At 38.1% G+C, this 13,643-nt stretch overlaps 1 protein-coding gene across 1 annotated transcript in view; it reads right to left on the bottom strand.

Moving 5' to 3' along the window:
- Positions 1-13,643, bottom strand: part of RNPC3 (RNA-binding region (RNP1, RRM) containing 3) — a 145,077-nt gene that overhangs the window by 13,125 nt on the left and 118,309 nt on the right. The window contains exon 3 of the mRNA XM_009884916.1: positions 608-802. Coding sequence (XP_009883218.1) covers positions 608-802 — 195 coding nt within the window. The remainder of the gene's footprint in view (positions 1-607; positions 803-13,643) is intronic.

Here is a 13,643-nt window from a genome sequence, read left to right as displayed (position 1 = left end):
CCGGTCTGGCTGCTGCCGGGCTTTTCATAAGGGCTGTGGTGGGCTGCCCGTGAGCCCTTCTTTAGGGCTGTGTCTCTGTCAGGTGATGCCTTTGACAGATGGTATTCAAAATCTGCCTTAGTCAAATCTTAAATAACACTCCAAAGGGAGAGCTGACCCTTCCCTTCTTCTACTCCCTTAACAGTTAAGAGCTTGTCTTCAGACTAAATTGTAAGAAGTGGTATGGCTTTCAAAATACCGTTCTCATTAGCCTTTACCTGAAGAGAACCGTTCTTTTCCACCTGCCATTTTGCCTGAACAGCAAGGTATTAAGATCTTTCTGGCATAGACATTAATATGCTGCTCCAGGATAGCAGCTGTCAAGCGCCTGGCCAAGGCAAACAGCATGGGTGAAGCACAGCCATAATTACAGGTTGTAATTATGGGAGGGGATTCTGCAGCCTGAGCAGCGAGTGCAGCGGCAGTTACCAGCCAGCTCCTACTGACCCCACGCAGACTGAGCCAGAGCCAGCTTTTTTCTCTGAGGGCAGATCTCAAAAGACAGGGGGGGGGGGGGTGGGGAATAATGCCCTGAACTTGACTGATGAAATCTCAGGTCTTACCATACCTAATGATCTGGTTTGCCAGCTGGCAGAAGCACCAGCTGCTTAGATCACTGCTAGCGCTGTGTGCGACTGAGCCATAGCGCCCAATGCCACCATGCAGTAAGAGCAGTGGGGGAGACCCATGCCCCGGGGCTGGTGTCTGGGATGCACTGAAGCCAGCCACAGAGAAAACATTTTTTGTAGGCTCTGTGGTGTACCTGGTGAATAGAGAATGATTGTTTATTGTATCTTTCAAATAGGAAAAATAAGGGCTTCGGTCCACAACGCCCTCAAGGCCACTTCTTTTCCTTGAAGAGTCATGATGGAACTGGCACTGTACGTGCAGGGCACCTGAAGGGTCTTAGGCCATGCTTGTTTTGTGACTGAACACTGGTAGTCTGCCAAAAGATCTGGCCGTTGTGGGTGGTCACAGTGGTCTCACTGAGTAGATAAGATGACAGTCCAAGTTCATCCAGATGGGTTTGGGAAGAAGTTGAGAAAAACGACTGGGGAAACACAGGATGTTCAAAAGGGATCTAGGAGAAAAGCAGAAATTTAGCAGAAATTTCTTACAGGATCCATTACTGCATTTTTGTTGCTGTCATTCATGTAAGCTAGGAAATATTTATGAACTTGGAAACAGGTGGAAAAATTGGCACAGCATGCAAAGTGGTAGCATACTTTCTCTCTTGATGACACTAGCAGTACTGATTTTTCTGAGGCTGTTGGAGCTTTAAAAGTAATACTGGCTGGCCTAAGTAAGTTCTGTGTGTGGCTTGTGGTTTATATAAAGTCCGGAAAACTTTCTGGGATATGCTGGTCAACATGCAATTATAGCAGATAGGAGCATCAAGATTGCAAAAGTAAGTCTGTGGTGTCTGTGCTGCTGCATCCTGTTTAAATTGGCCTGACTTTTAGTTCACTCCAGGGTACTGACATAGGAGAACTTTTTATGCAGCAGGTCTGTGAAACTTGTAGGCAAACCAAACTTCCCTGTTTCCCTTGTAGATCTCTAGTACATTCCAATTATTAATTTGCACATCAGTCACCAGATGGTGAAATAGTGATATAACTTAAAATATGTTTTCCTCTCAGAACTAAGAAAAACTGTTCTCAGTTCCAGTCGGGGTAGGCTGATAACAATATATATTTTCTAGTGACATTGAACACTGAAGTGACAAAAACAATTTCTCTGGAAACAGCTCTAATATCTCATGGCTGTTCAGCCCACCTGTCCCTGTTAACACAGAATCCCCCTCAAAGAAAGAGAAAAACTGTTTTAGAGTCTGTTCACCCTGACAGGTGACAGGCCCCTGAAGCTGAACATTTCTAGAGCAGAGGTTTAACAGAGTCATCCAAGTCAAGGTGATAAAAATGTGCAGGGTTTTTTTTCTAAGATTTAGAAAGAAACAAAAAAAATTCATTTCCTCTCCCCCTCATCCCTATATTCAAAATTGATGACTAATATGTTATATTTTTTTACTTTCCGAGATGTTAAATTTGTAGATATTGGCACAATAGCATTCCTTAACACAAATGCATCATGGGTTTGTGTTGAAATTCTAGGTTTAGGAGTTATTTGCTTATACAGAGAGAAATTTCAATGCAAGTGTTTTAGTAATACTGGTGAGAGCCAGAACTACAGATTCATTCAGGTCAGAAAGGAAGGAGATCCTCTTGTGGAGATCTCTAGTCCAGTCTCCTACTCAAAGCAGGGTTGACACTGAATTCCAACCACATCACTCGTGACTTTCTCCAGCCTGGTCTCAAAAGGCCTTTGGGGTTAAGATTCTAGAGCCTCCACAGACAAACTTTTCCTTAATTAACCTTCCAGTGATTTTTTTTCTCCTCTTTTATCCAGTTGGAAGTGACTGTATTTGTATATATGTGTGGTAGCTTCATAAAGACAAAATTTCAAATTCCCGATTAAAATTTATTGGGTTGGTAAGAAATATAAGTTTGAAAAAAACAAGAAATCTAGCTTTGCAGAATACCCTGATGTTTTGTACACCATTCATTACCCACCCCATGAAGCTCTCTGTTAGTGGCATCAAATCAGCAGTGGCCAGGGGCAGATACAGTTGTCCAAAGTAATAGAAGTCCAACTCAGCCTGTCGTTTACAGTTACTTATGAAAGCAGCAAATTAGTGACACGTTGAATGATAAACTGGTTTATTTAAATTTATAAAAAAATATGCAAGTGCCCACTTAAAATAGATGAGTTTACTTTTGGATGGTATGGGTTAGCAGGCTCACATTTTTTTGGAAAGTACTTATCTTCATCCATAAACAGGAAAGGTGAGCATTATTATGACAGCAGCAATACTACTCTTTCTTGGAGCAATTAAGATACACAAAGATGCTGTTAGATTATCATCCTGATAAAATGAGACCAGAAAGAGGCTAAATGTGGAAGAAAAGCTGCAGTGTGGGATTTCAAGACCCTGCTGTTATCATTATTGATCATGTTTTTGATTTGGTTTGTGGGTTTTTGTGGGTTTTTTGTTTGTTTGTTTGTTTGGGTTTGTTGGTTTTTTTTTTTTTTTTTTAATATGCCTCTAGGTGTTTTCTGTTGTCTCCAGTAGATCTTCATAAGCAAGCCCTGAGTGAGGTAACCAGTAGCTGTATTAGCATGACGATAGGCCCAAGGTAGCATGGCATGTTTTACCTTGTCTACAAAATACTGTATACTCATGCACTTAAATGAATCTCCAAGAGCAACCTAACATTTTGGAACTCTCTTGTATGGATAGGACCAGAAAGGCCACCAGAAGCAGAGGTTTAAATGGCCACCAAAAGTGGTTGCACAATTCACAGATTAAACAACACTGTATAATGGGGTCACATTCTTTCATTAATGAAGTTGCATGTTAGAGATAGCACTACAGAAAGACTGTACAATTCAATTTCCTGACTCTTAAACCCTTCAGATTACAACAGCAGCAACTCCAAATAACCGCAACTGAAGCTTTTTTCCCCCAGAAAGAACAGCCAGAACTTTTAATACAATTTGAGAGGCTGTCAGAAAAGACTTTTTTAAAGAAAACAATCTCTTCACTAAAGGGAAAAAAATGCTTTCCTCGGTTATTTTTTTTTTAAATTTTATTATTTTTTTTCTGTCTTTAATGAAACACAGGAAAGACTTTTAGTACTCTCTATATATTCTGTACATTATTCAGACTGTAGCAACTGGAATTCCGATATCAGACTAAGGAAGGCATTGTCCCGGCACACTGAGAAGCCTCAGCAGCGAGTTCTAATAATTTATTTACTTTTTAAACAAAATTCAGAGTTTGTACTAACAGTGGTGCCTTTTGCCTTTCTTTCCCAATACAGTTGTGCTCTAGTTGCTTTTCCTCCAAGCCTTTTTTTGAATAAAAATTTTTGTACCAGCATCTGTGTGTTTAGGCATGTCTTGCAGCACAGGAGCAAGAAGCCATTTACTGTAGCACTTTCTCTTTATAATAAAGTGCTACATTTTAACAGTGAAGTGTCAATCAAAGCAAATTACCATTCACTCAATATGTTGCGGGAGAAGAACTACACGCTGCTTTTGACTATTTTTCAAAGTCAGTTCTCAGGTTCCATGCCTAATGCTAAGGTGCTGTGTTTCAAATCTTAAAGCAAAGGTCAACGGCCTTTCAGATGAACGCATAAAATACACCTCTACATAAGCTGAGGTCCAAGTTTTTTTTGTACCCACAGGGGATCATGTTCAGGACCAATGCCTTATTGTGTGTTATACTTCTATGTAAGACACTTGGTGTCTTTTTCCACTAAATACAATCAATACTTCATATGCAAGTACAACTTCATTCTAGATCATTGGGCCATGAAATTTCAGACATGCTGCCTTATGTTGAAACGAAGAGCCTGTACACTCAGTTATACACTGCTATTCCAGAAGAAATTGACATTTTACTTTCAGCAAGCTGTTTGACACCACAAGATCTGACAATTGCAATCTGCATTTTCCTCTCTTTCTGTCCCTTCTGCCTTCTGGAATGATGTCTATAGCTATATGAGAAATAATTATAGGTGACAAAAAATAGCTGGGAGAGGGTCATTCTTTGTTTTCCTTCAGAAAGAAGAATGTATAACAAGCAAATAGCTTTTAGAATGATAACATCCACAGAAATATCATTTTAGTTCTCCAGAATTGCAAATCTGGTACTTGTCAAAATTAATTCTTTCACTCTCATCCTTTTTTTTTTTTTTAATTCCTATATTTTCTGCCTTATTTCAAAAGTCATCAAAAGAGACTTGGTTTAATCAAAGGCTGCCTAGTACAGGACATTTATTGCCTTTAAACCAGAGTTAATTCATCATATAGGATTTGGTGACATCATTACTCTGACTTCAGTGTTAAAAGTGTCTAGTGACTTCAATATTTGTATACTAAGTGTTTGGCACAAGAAACGAAAGACATTCAAAGCTATACATAAATTTCATTGCATTCCAATTGTATGTTGATACGTAGATTTTCTCAAAATATCAAAAACGTTGACTTGTTCAGCATTAGCTGTTCTTTAGGATGGTATCAGTGCTGACTTTGCTGTTTCTGCAATTGCATCCTTCAAAGTAGGACTTCTCAGTTTGTGGATCATTGTGCAGAGTAGATTCTATCAACTGGTTGATGAGTAAATATATTTCCTCTATGGAAGAGCATGAGTCCCTCAAGAGAAAATAAACCATGTAGTTAGTTCTCAAATATACCTTCATCACAAGTAGAATTGTCTGTATCAAACCATATCCAACACCAGGGGACTCAGCCTTATTCTTGCAACTAGTGTCAAAGAAAGATTAATATCACTTCAAAGTGCAGGTTCCATCGTAGCTCTCAAACTCCACATGAAATAGTTGATCTGTAACTATACCAACAGTGACTTGCAGAACTGCAAAGTGTGCAGCCAGAACTGTTTGACTGGTTGTCTCAGTGAAGTCTGCTTTTACTTTTTCTTGATAGATTCAAAATACAGGGCACAAATACTGTGTAGCACTCCAGTTTCTACAAAGCTTCTACAGCCACTCTTGTATGTTTGCATACAAATTGAGAGGTTGATAAGAATGTCTTCATACACCTCATTGATTTCAGGGCCTCTGCTGTCATACTATGCCCGTATTCCTGCATTAGAGCGATAAATATTTCATTCTATACAGAATGACTACTTGTTACTACAGTATATATCAAATCTATTTTTCAGTACAGAGGGTAACAGAAGTAAATGAAATTAGGCATAGCCACCTGATAAGAAAAATTGATGTTACATCTAAACAAGTTAAGACAAAGCTCCAGACAGGCCTTGATGAATTCAAGCAAAGCAAGTCTGACATGTCTCAGTCCTGAGGCTTTGCAAAGTCAGTGAAAGCCTGTGGCTCATGATTAGTAATGGCAATACTGTATTTACTGGCCTACAGGGTAACATCCTATATTACTAGGTCATTATTGCAATAACAACTCTGTAGATCAAAAATATTGGAGGTGTAGGCGGTATTACATGTTATTCAAATTCAGTTCCCAAAAGATATTTTTTCTGCCTATTTGCTTGTGAGCTAGACAAGGCTAGCAAGGTGTTTGATAAGAGGCTTAGGAGCCTCAAGACAAAATGTTTTAATTACTATGGAGAAAAGAAAACCACAAGAGTAGCTTTGAGACATAAATGGCAAAACTGCTGGGGAAAAAATTATTTCCATGGTGGCAGTTCTGTAGCTTTCTCCGTATTAATATGAATGGCGTAGTGTAACAAAGTAGCCTTAGACATAAGGTCACAGAAAGACAAGAATATCACTGACGAGATAGTTATCTATTGCTGCTAGCATCATGTATACGTGTCACAGAAGCTTCAGGCATGGACAAGAGCTGTGTTTTGCTAGGTACTATGTAAGGATACATATAACCTCTAAGAGACTGCAAAATGATTGCTAAACATCATTTCATTTGACTTGTACATTTTTTGGAGGATTTTTCTTCCATTCAGCATGTATCTGAATACAGTTAAAGGAAAAACAAGTAAGAGTACATGATGTCTCCTCCTATTAGTGTGCTTTATTAAATTTATTTTCCATGAAAAGCAAAGAGAAAGCATATATTTAAAAAAGCCTTAAGTCAGCAGATAACTGCTTTCCTGGGCTTTGCCTGCAATGCTCCCTGAAGTGTAAGTAGCCATTCTCTTTATGCTTTTAATTTTTCTGTCTGAATAAAGTACCAAGACAATGGATAATTCACTTAGAATGCTGCTTTTCATATTTGACCACTAGATGACGCTGTGACTCTTAATTACAAATGATCCTGTATTAACATTTGTTGTTATTCTTTCATTTTATAGAACTCTGCAGCATTTTCATACATGAAGAACTGGTATTTTCTTTCTTGTTCTTACATGCATTGTAGCTGTTATGATATATAGACTAGTTATATTTTATACAAATCTGTATAGATCACACACCTTAGCAATAGCTCTTACTGCTATTACTGAGAATATCATATGATTCTAGAAACTGTGTGCATATATATTGTCCATAGATGCAGATGTGGATTACCTTGAGTAAAGATTTTTGCAAAAAGTGGAAAGCATACCGAGAGGATATTTGATATATTTAATTCAGATTTATATTTATATTTCATTCTGTTTATCTGTCCTACATAATTAGTTAGAATGGTGGTTTTGGTTTCAGTTTTAGAAATTAGTTTTTCTATGTTGTAACTGCATCTAGAATTAAGGGTGATATTTCTATTTTGCAACTATTGCTAAAAAATGAGATAATCTTACTTATTTCCATAGGCATTATTTCTGATTTCTGTTGCCATAAGTCATTTCCCCTTTTTATATTAAAAAGTGCAGTGGTTTGATCCACCCTGTTGGGTCTCTTAGCTTCATTAGGCTTTCAAAGATGACACCATTTTCCTGATGATCTTCTCAAAGCGATTCAAAAGAACAGCATTCTTTCACGTGAGCTAATTGTTTCTCACAATTCGCCATTTCTGTAAACTCCTACAAACACGTTTTAATATCTGGAGTAATTCGCCCATCTTCTTATGGTGAATGTTAACTACAATAAGGTTAATTTGACTGCAGGAGACAAAGCATGCATAGTCAACTAGCCACCTCCTGTACAGGAGTGTTAAAGGCATAGCTCCATTCAGGTGATCCCCATATGTCAAAAACAGTGCAGGAATGAAACCAGGTTATACAGTTCAGAACAGCCTGTAAGCTAGGTCAGTGCCTGTCAGTTGCAGCATAAGAGAGGTTTGGAACTAGCTTAATATCAGCCTTTCCCACTTCTAGACACGCATGTAGTATACTTCTGCCGGTCAGAGATCTGGATCCTATTTTCAATATGTAAGCAAGGAAATTACACTCTTTGAGAGATAAGTAGTACATAAAGCCTATTTTGCTCTCACTAAAATAGCATCTGCTAGTCACGCTGGGGTCTAATCGGGAAATGGCTACGTTGCACTACAATGCCAACTTCACCATGATGTTGTTATATCCACAGCAGGCACTGTGTTGAGGTATAATTCAACATTCGTTTTAAAAGTGAGCTTCCTTTTCTCAAACTCATTAACAATTACACTGAAACTGAGCTCCTGTCACATGTGTGCTAACTATTGTTTTGCTGGTTTTACTAATTTACTTTATTAATTATAAGGGACACCAAGTTGCAGTAGTTATGCTAAATGTATAGGTTATTACTTCCAGGCATAAGCTTACTGACACCTTCAAAGACATCCAAAGCTGCCTTCCAAAAAAGTCATTATATACCTATATAGGCAATGAGTACATGAAGTAAAAGTCCTTAAGTGAAATGTTTGTCATTAAAATTTGTTGAAAATCCTGCACCACTAGAATGACAATGTCAGGGACCTCAAATCTACAGAGCATGCTTACACAGTTGCAGTGTTCATGCAATAACACATTTTAACAAGGCAGCACGACAGAGAATCATAAGGCTTTCTTCAAGCTTAACTAGAGGCCAGTCTTAGTTTCTAAGAGACCTGGAGCAAAGACTGAAAAGCCATTTGTTTTTCTTCTTCCCCCCCATGACTGGGCAGTTTAGAGCCTTGTTTCACTAATGGTCCCACTGATATCCAGGGACCGCATGAACTATTTATTCAGTATCTTCAATATATATATATATATTTATACACACACAGTATATTCAACTGTAAGGATTAAAACTGATACAAGAGGCTTCATCACCAGAACTTCCATTTAAATAAATCTATATATTTCCCAAACCCTCAAGAGTCTTGGGTTGCAACAGACTCCTAATTTGTTTAAGAGTTTTTTGTGGTTTTTTTTTTTTTAGAGCAAACTTTTTTCTTTGTTTTCTCAGCTCTAGTAGGTATATCTGTTTCTACTCTGGCAGAACTTCTTTGGTCAGAAGAAGCTTCCCTGCTGCAAAAAGTATTTCATTTGATAAATTTAAAAAGTCATCTAGAGATCTATTGACTTGAATTACAGCAGCTCACTTATCACTAAGGCTTTGTGTAAATCACAGAAAAGGATGACAAATTTCATATGGGAATACAGTGGATTTCACCCATTGTCACTGATAAATGGAAGAGCTCAAACAGTCATTAATATTAGATGCGTACATCTACTTTATGTATTGGCGCCAAACTCAGACTGAGATTGGAGTCAGGTTATATTTAAGAGGAAGAACAGAGAAGAATGAGAGAACACTATCTTAAGCCAAACTGCAAAACATAAGGAATATTCACTAGTGGTTAAATTCTTTCCAGTGCAGAGTGTCTATAAAAGTTCTTTTGCAGCTCTGCTTCATTTAAGACACAACTATAAAAGGCTGTATTTCCCCCTAGGTTCTTCTCCTTGTTGTACCCTAATTAGAGATTTTATCTAGTGTATTATTATTCTGATTCTACTAAATAAGAGCACGACTGTTTTGGAAGGCTTTCAAGTGCCCACTCTCATAAGTCGACTTGTTTTTTTTTTCTGGCTTTTATAAAGCAAATGATCTTTATGTTTATTGGATGATATTTCAGTATTAATTCTCCCCTTGAGACAAACACTCTGTCTTTTCCACAGCAGTGAAAAAGAGCTGTGGGGCTAACAAAGCTTTTTATACATTCAGAACAATATTTTTGTACTGTAACTTTGATAAAAATCTATGCAGTGAAGCATCACGATACCTTCATCTGTATCCTTTCAGAATGATCTGGCAGAGGTCTTAGTCATCTTACTAGTCCTTTTTTCCTATAAGGTTAACACTTTTCAGACCAGGCTACCCTAGGCCAAGCCCATTCCATGCATTTTCACTGAACCATAGTAGTTGCAATGTGTTACACATGGATTGCTCACTTTGCCTTGTAAAAGCTTCTACAGGTATGGTGCTGAGCACTCTGTCTCAAGTAAAGCACTTCAAGCACAAGCTGTAAGCACGTTAGTCTCATTAATCACTAGCAAGATTGAGGCCTAAGTATTCAATATAGTTCAGACTTGAAACCCTCTGGGAAAATTGCAATTTAAATTTACTATATATTGAAGGAGAACACGCATATGGCATGTGCATATAGGGAACCACTGGAATTTCCTACTCTTAGTTCCTGGACTTAGGAGAAAGAAAGGACATACTGCCTTTTTTAATACTAAAGTGACCTTTGTCTGCTATAGGGACACAGCAATGAAATGAAGCAGTGGAACAAATGGGAAGAAGGCACTTTTGAACACAGCCTTGGGAGGATGGCAGTCAGGTCATAAAAATAGCTATTTTGACAATCAGAATGATAGTGGAAAGAGATTTGAAACTGTAAAGACATCAGCTTCTGTGCTTTGATTCCTGTAATAGAAAAAGAATTTGTACTGAAATAATTCCTAGCACTGTCCATCTCTTCACCTAGTGAAGAAAACTACATGATCTCATGTTGAGCAAAACACTTGGATCAGAAAAATGCAAAAACGAACATTCAGAGCAGAAAAAAAGGTTGTTTTCTTCATGAGAGAGATGCCACTGGACAAGAGTAATAGGAGGAAGCTTCTTTGGTGCTCAGAGCTGCTACTTCTAAGAGCTGCGCTGAAGCAAAGCCCCATACTGTCCCTGCACAGCCATAGTCAGGTGTTGGAGATTTTTTTGGTTTACAGTGCTTGGGCTTTTTTTTGGTTTTGTGTTTAGGTTTGTTTGTTTGTTTTATTATTGTTTTTAAGCACGTCACCTTTTTGTTTGCAAATCAGTTCAGCAATGTGGAAAATACACCATGGTACTTGGCAAACAAGGCCTGCATGGCTCTCAAAATCTACAGTAATGTTTCTGGTTTTATAGCCCCTGATGGAAGGAGTACAGCAGCAGATCCTTATTTACATTTTGCATAAGCTTCAGTTAGTGGAAGAAGCTTCTTGTCTGCCCTGAAAGAAGCATGTCTTTCAAATACTATATTTACTGCAGAACACTCTTCTAGCTCATTACTCATTGCAGAGTCTCAACCTGGAAAAAAACTTGTTGGTATTTTCCTTTGCGTTCATTCAGCATTAAGTTTCCTGAGACAGAGTTTACATACAAATTTTAAGAGGAAGAGCTTGGAGTTTTTACACCTAAAATTCTATTTAAGAGAAAGCTTGGTATTTTAGGTCCATGTTGTGTCCCACCCCCTGCCCCGTACCCCTCCAGTCCTCTAAGTCCAGTGACCTTTCTCAGATGTCACTAAGAGTTTATACTAAATTATTACTTATCTTCTAGCTCCCAAGATTTTTCTCTCCCCTTTTCACTTATTCTGTAAAATGTTTTTTATGTATTTCATGAGAAATACCTTTACTGATTTAGGGACAGATCAAGTCACGAAACCATTTTCATCAGGGTAGGCATGAAGTAGTTCTACTGAAGACGACTGACAGGGATTTCCTAGTGGAAGGGGTTGGAGGGATTTGAGAAAGGACTGAGATCAACAGGTAGGAGGCCTAGTGACAACCTGAGAAGGAACATGAAAGGAAGGGCAACCCAAAAGTCAGTTTGAAACATAAAGAGAAAAAGGGGCAGAAAACAGGAAGGAAAGATAATTATTTATCACTGCATAATGTATACTCAGGAATGTATATTCAAGACTACAGACAAGCTGCACAAAAGTAAGCATCAGGGAACAGCAGTGGCCAGCATCTTTCTGAGGAAAAGCAAGCTAGGAGCTGAGCGTAACAGAGCCAACCTCAACAGCCAGGGCCCAGCCCCACAGCACCTGAGCAAGGTAAGCAGGGCATGTCCAGAGGCGGTCACCATACCCAGCCCAGAGTACAGATCACAATACAAGTTCATTGTGATAAGGCAGGTCTGGGATCAAGGGAGAGAGTCAATCCACAGCATCAGAATCAGTTCCAGTGATTGCCAAGCAGGTCCACAGCAACATGGTAGTCCAAGGTGAAGCCAGGAAGTCAGTTTGTAGATCAAGGCCTGAATCAAGGGGCTCAATAGCCAAGCACAGGTGTGACCAGCACAAAACGGAGACCAGTACTCCTCCATCAGTGTGGCTCAGGCCACTGAAGGAGCAAGGCTGAGCTTAAAAAGAGAGCTTTCTTCTTTTACTTATTAACATCTATTTTTTTTCTATTAAGTTTTGTAAAAATATTTTCAAAGAGGGAAGTGGAAGAGGCATGGGAAGGAAGGAAGGAATAGGAAAAAAAGATCTTTGATGTTGTTCTTATATGACTTGTTCTGATGGGATCTTTCCCTTGCATTTGTTTCTGTATTCTGGTAACAACTTATATCTGCTTTTTCTTCAGATGACATTTTTTTAATATACTCAGTTGTGAGATACCTTATTTCCCTAAAACTATATGTACTAGGATTATGCTTTTTTTGTTTTTCCTTGCAGTGGTTTATGCCACCTGCTCATGATGGCCTCCAAGACATTTATAATCCTAAATTTTCTGTACTATTTTCTTCTTCTTCTGGATCTTCCTTATAATAAATCTACTTTCTGTTAAATATCTTTATTTTGTGGTTTAAGAGACAGATTATTAGTCTTTTCATTTAACCCAGAGCTCACATGGTTAACTTTTTCAGTGATCATTGGTGAACAGCTGCGTGTTGCTAACTTGACTTCAAGTTTCTTATATTTGTGTACCCTCTCAAAGTCCAATAACAAGACCAATACCATACATGCAAATCAGTTAGACTGGATGGAAGGTTTGACAGCTGTTAAACATTCCTGTTGTTTGGTATCTGCAATGACTAGAATTGTAAACTATACCCATCTTGGATGCGTTTATTGAGCTTTGAACTCAATTGAACTCAAGTTTATTGAGCTCTCAAACCATATATTGTGAGATAAATGGATCATTTAATACATTAAAATACATGTCCCTTTACATTCTTAGGTGCAGCACTGGTATGTCAACCTATACGCACCTGGTGGAGTCAAGAATAGGTAGAACTGAGGAATGATCTGGAGTCAATCCATATTAGACTGACTCCAGTTTTGCAGAAGGGTCATGTCATCTGCATAAATTGAAGAGGTGTTGGGCAGGAAGCTTTAAAGGGGTGTTTTCTGTGCAAGAGAAATTTTTCTGATTCAGAAGAAGAGATTTTCTACTTGAGTACTGAAATCAAGATGTTCAAGTATTTCAAGGATACTTGAAGTGGACCGACCAAAAAACTTTGCAATTTACAGTAGAGAAATGGAACTGGGATTGTGTTGTGTGGTTATATGATATGCTAACACTTGAATGCTGTACAAATACCTCCTTGCCCCTTAATGATAATAGATTAAAAAATAATATGTCCCTTAGTTAATTATGGATTGCGTCAGTTTTTCTAAAGATTGTTCAATTTGATTTTTTAAAAAAATCTGTTTTAAATTTCAAGCAACGTTCCTGCTAAGAAAGATTAATTTAAGCTGATGTAGCATAGCCAAGCTCCTGAGTCACGCTTCTGCTGTCAAGAAGTAAACTTATTTTCTTTTCCTTTCTATTTTATAGAATCTTGTAACATCAAAGGTAAATTTCTATTCAAAAATTCTGTTGTGAAAAGCTGTAACACCTCCAGGAAAACATGTTCTACTTCCCAAAGTGACTGTGATAAATAAAAAGCTACAGTGACCTTGACATTTATAAA

This window comes from Charadrius vociferus, unplaced genomic scaffold (assembly GCF_000708025.1).
Source record: "Charadrius vociferus isolate BGI_N301 unplaced genomic scaffold, ASM70802v2 scaffold163, whole genome shotgun sequence".
NCBI classification, from domain to species: Eukaryota; Metazoa; Chordata; class Aves; order Charadriiformes; family Charadriidae; genus Charadrius; species Charadrius vociferus.
Note: the sequence above shows the minus strand (reverse complement) of the source record. Positions and strands in the feature narration are given on the sequence as shown.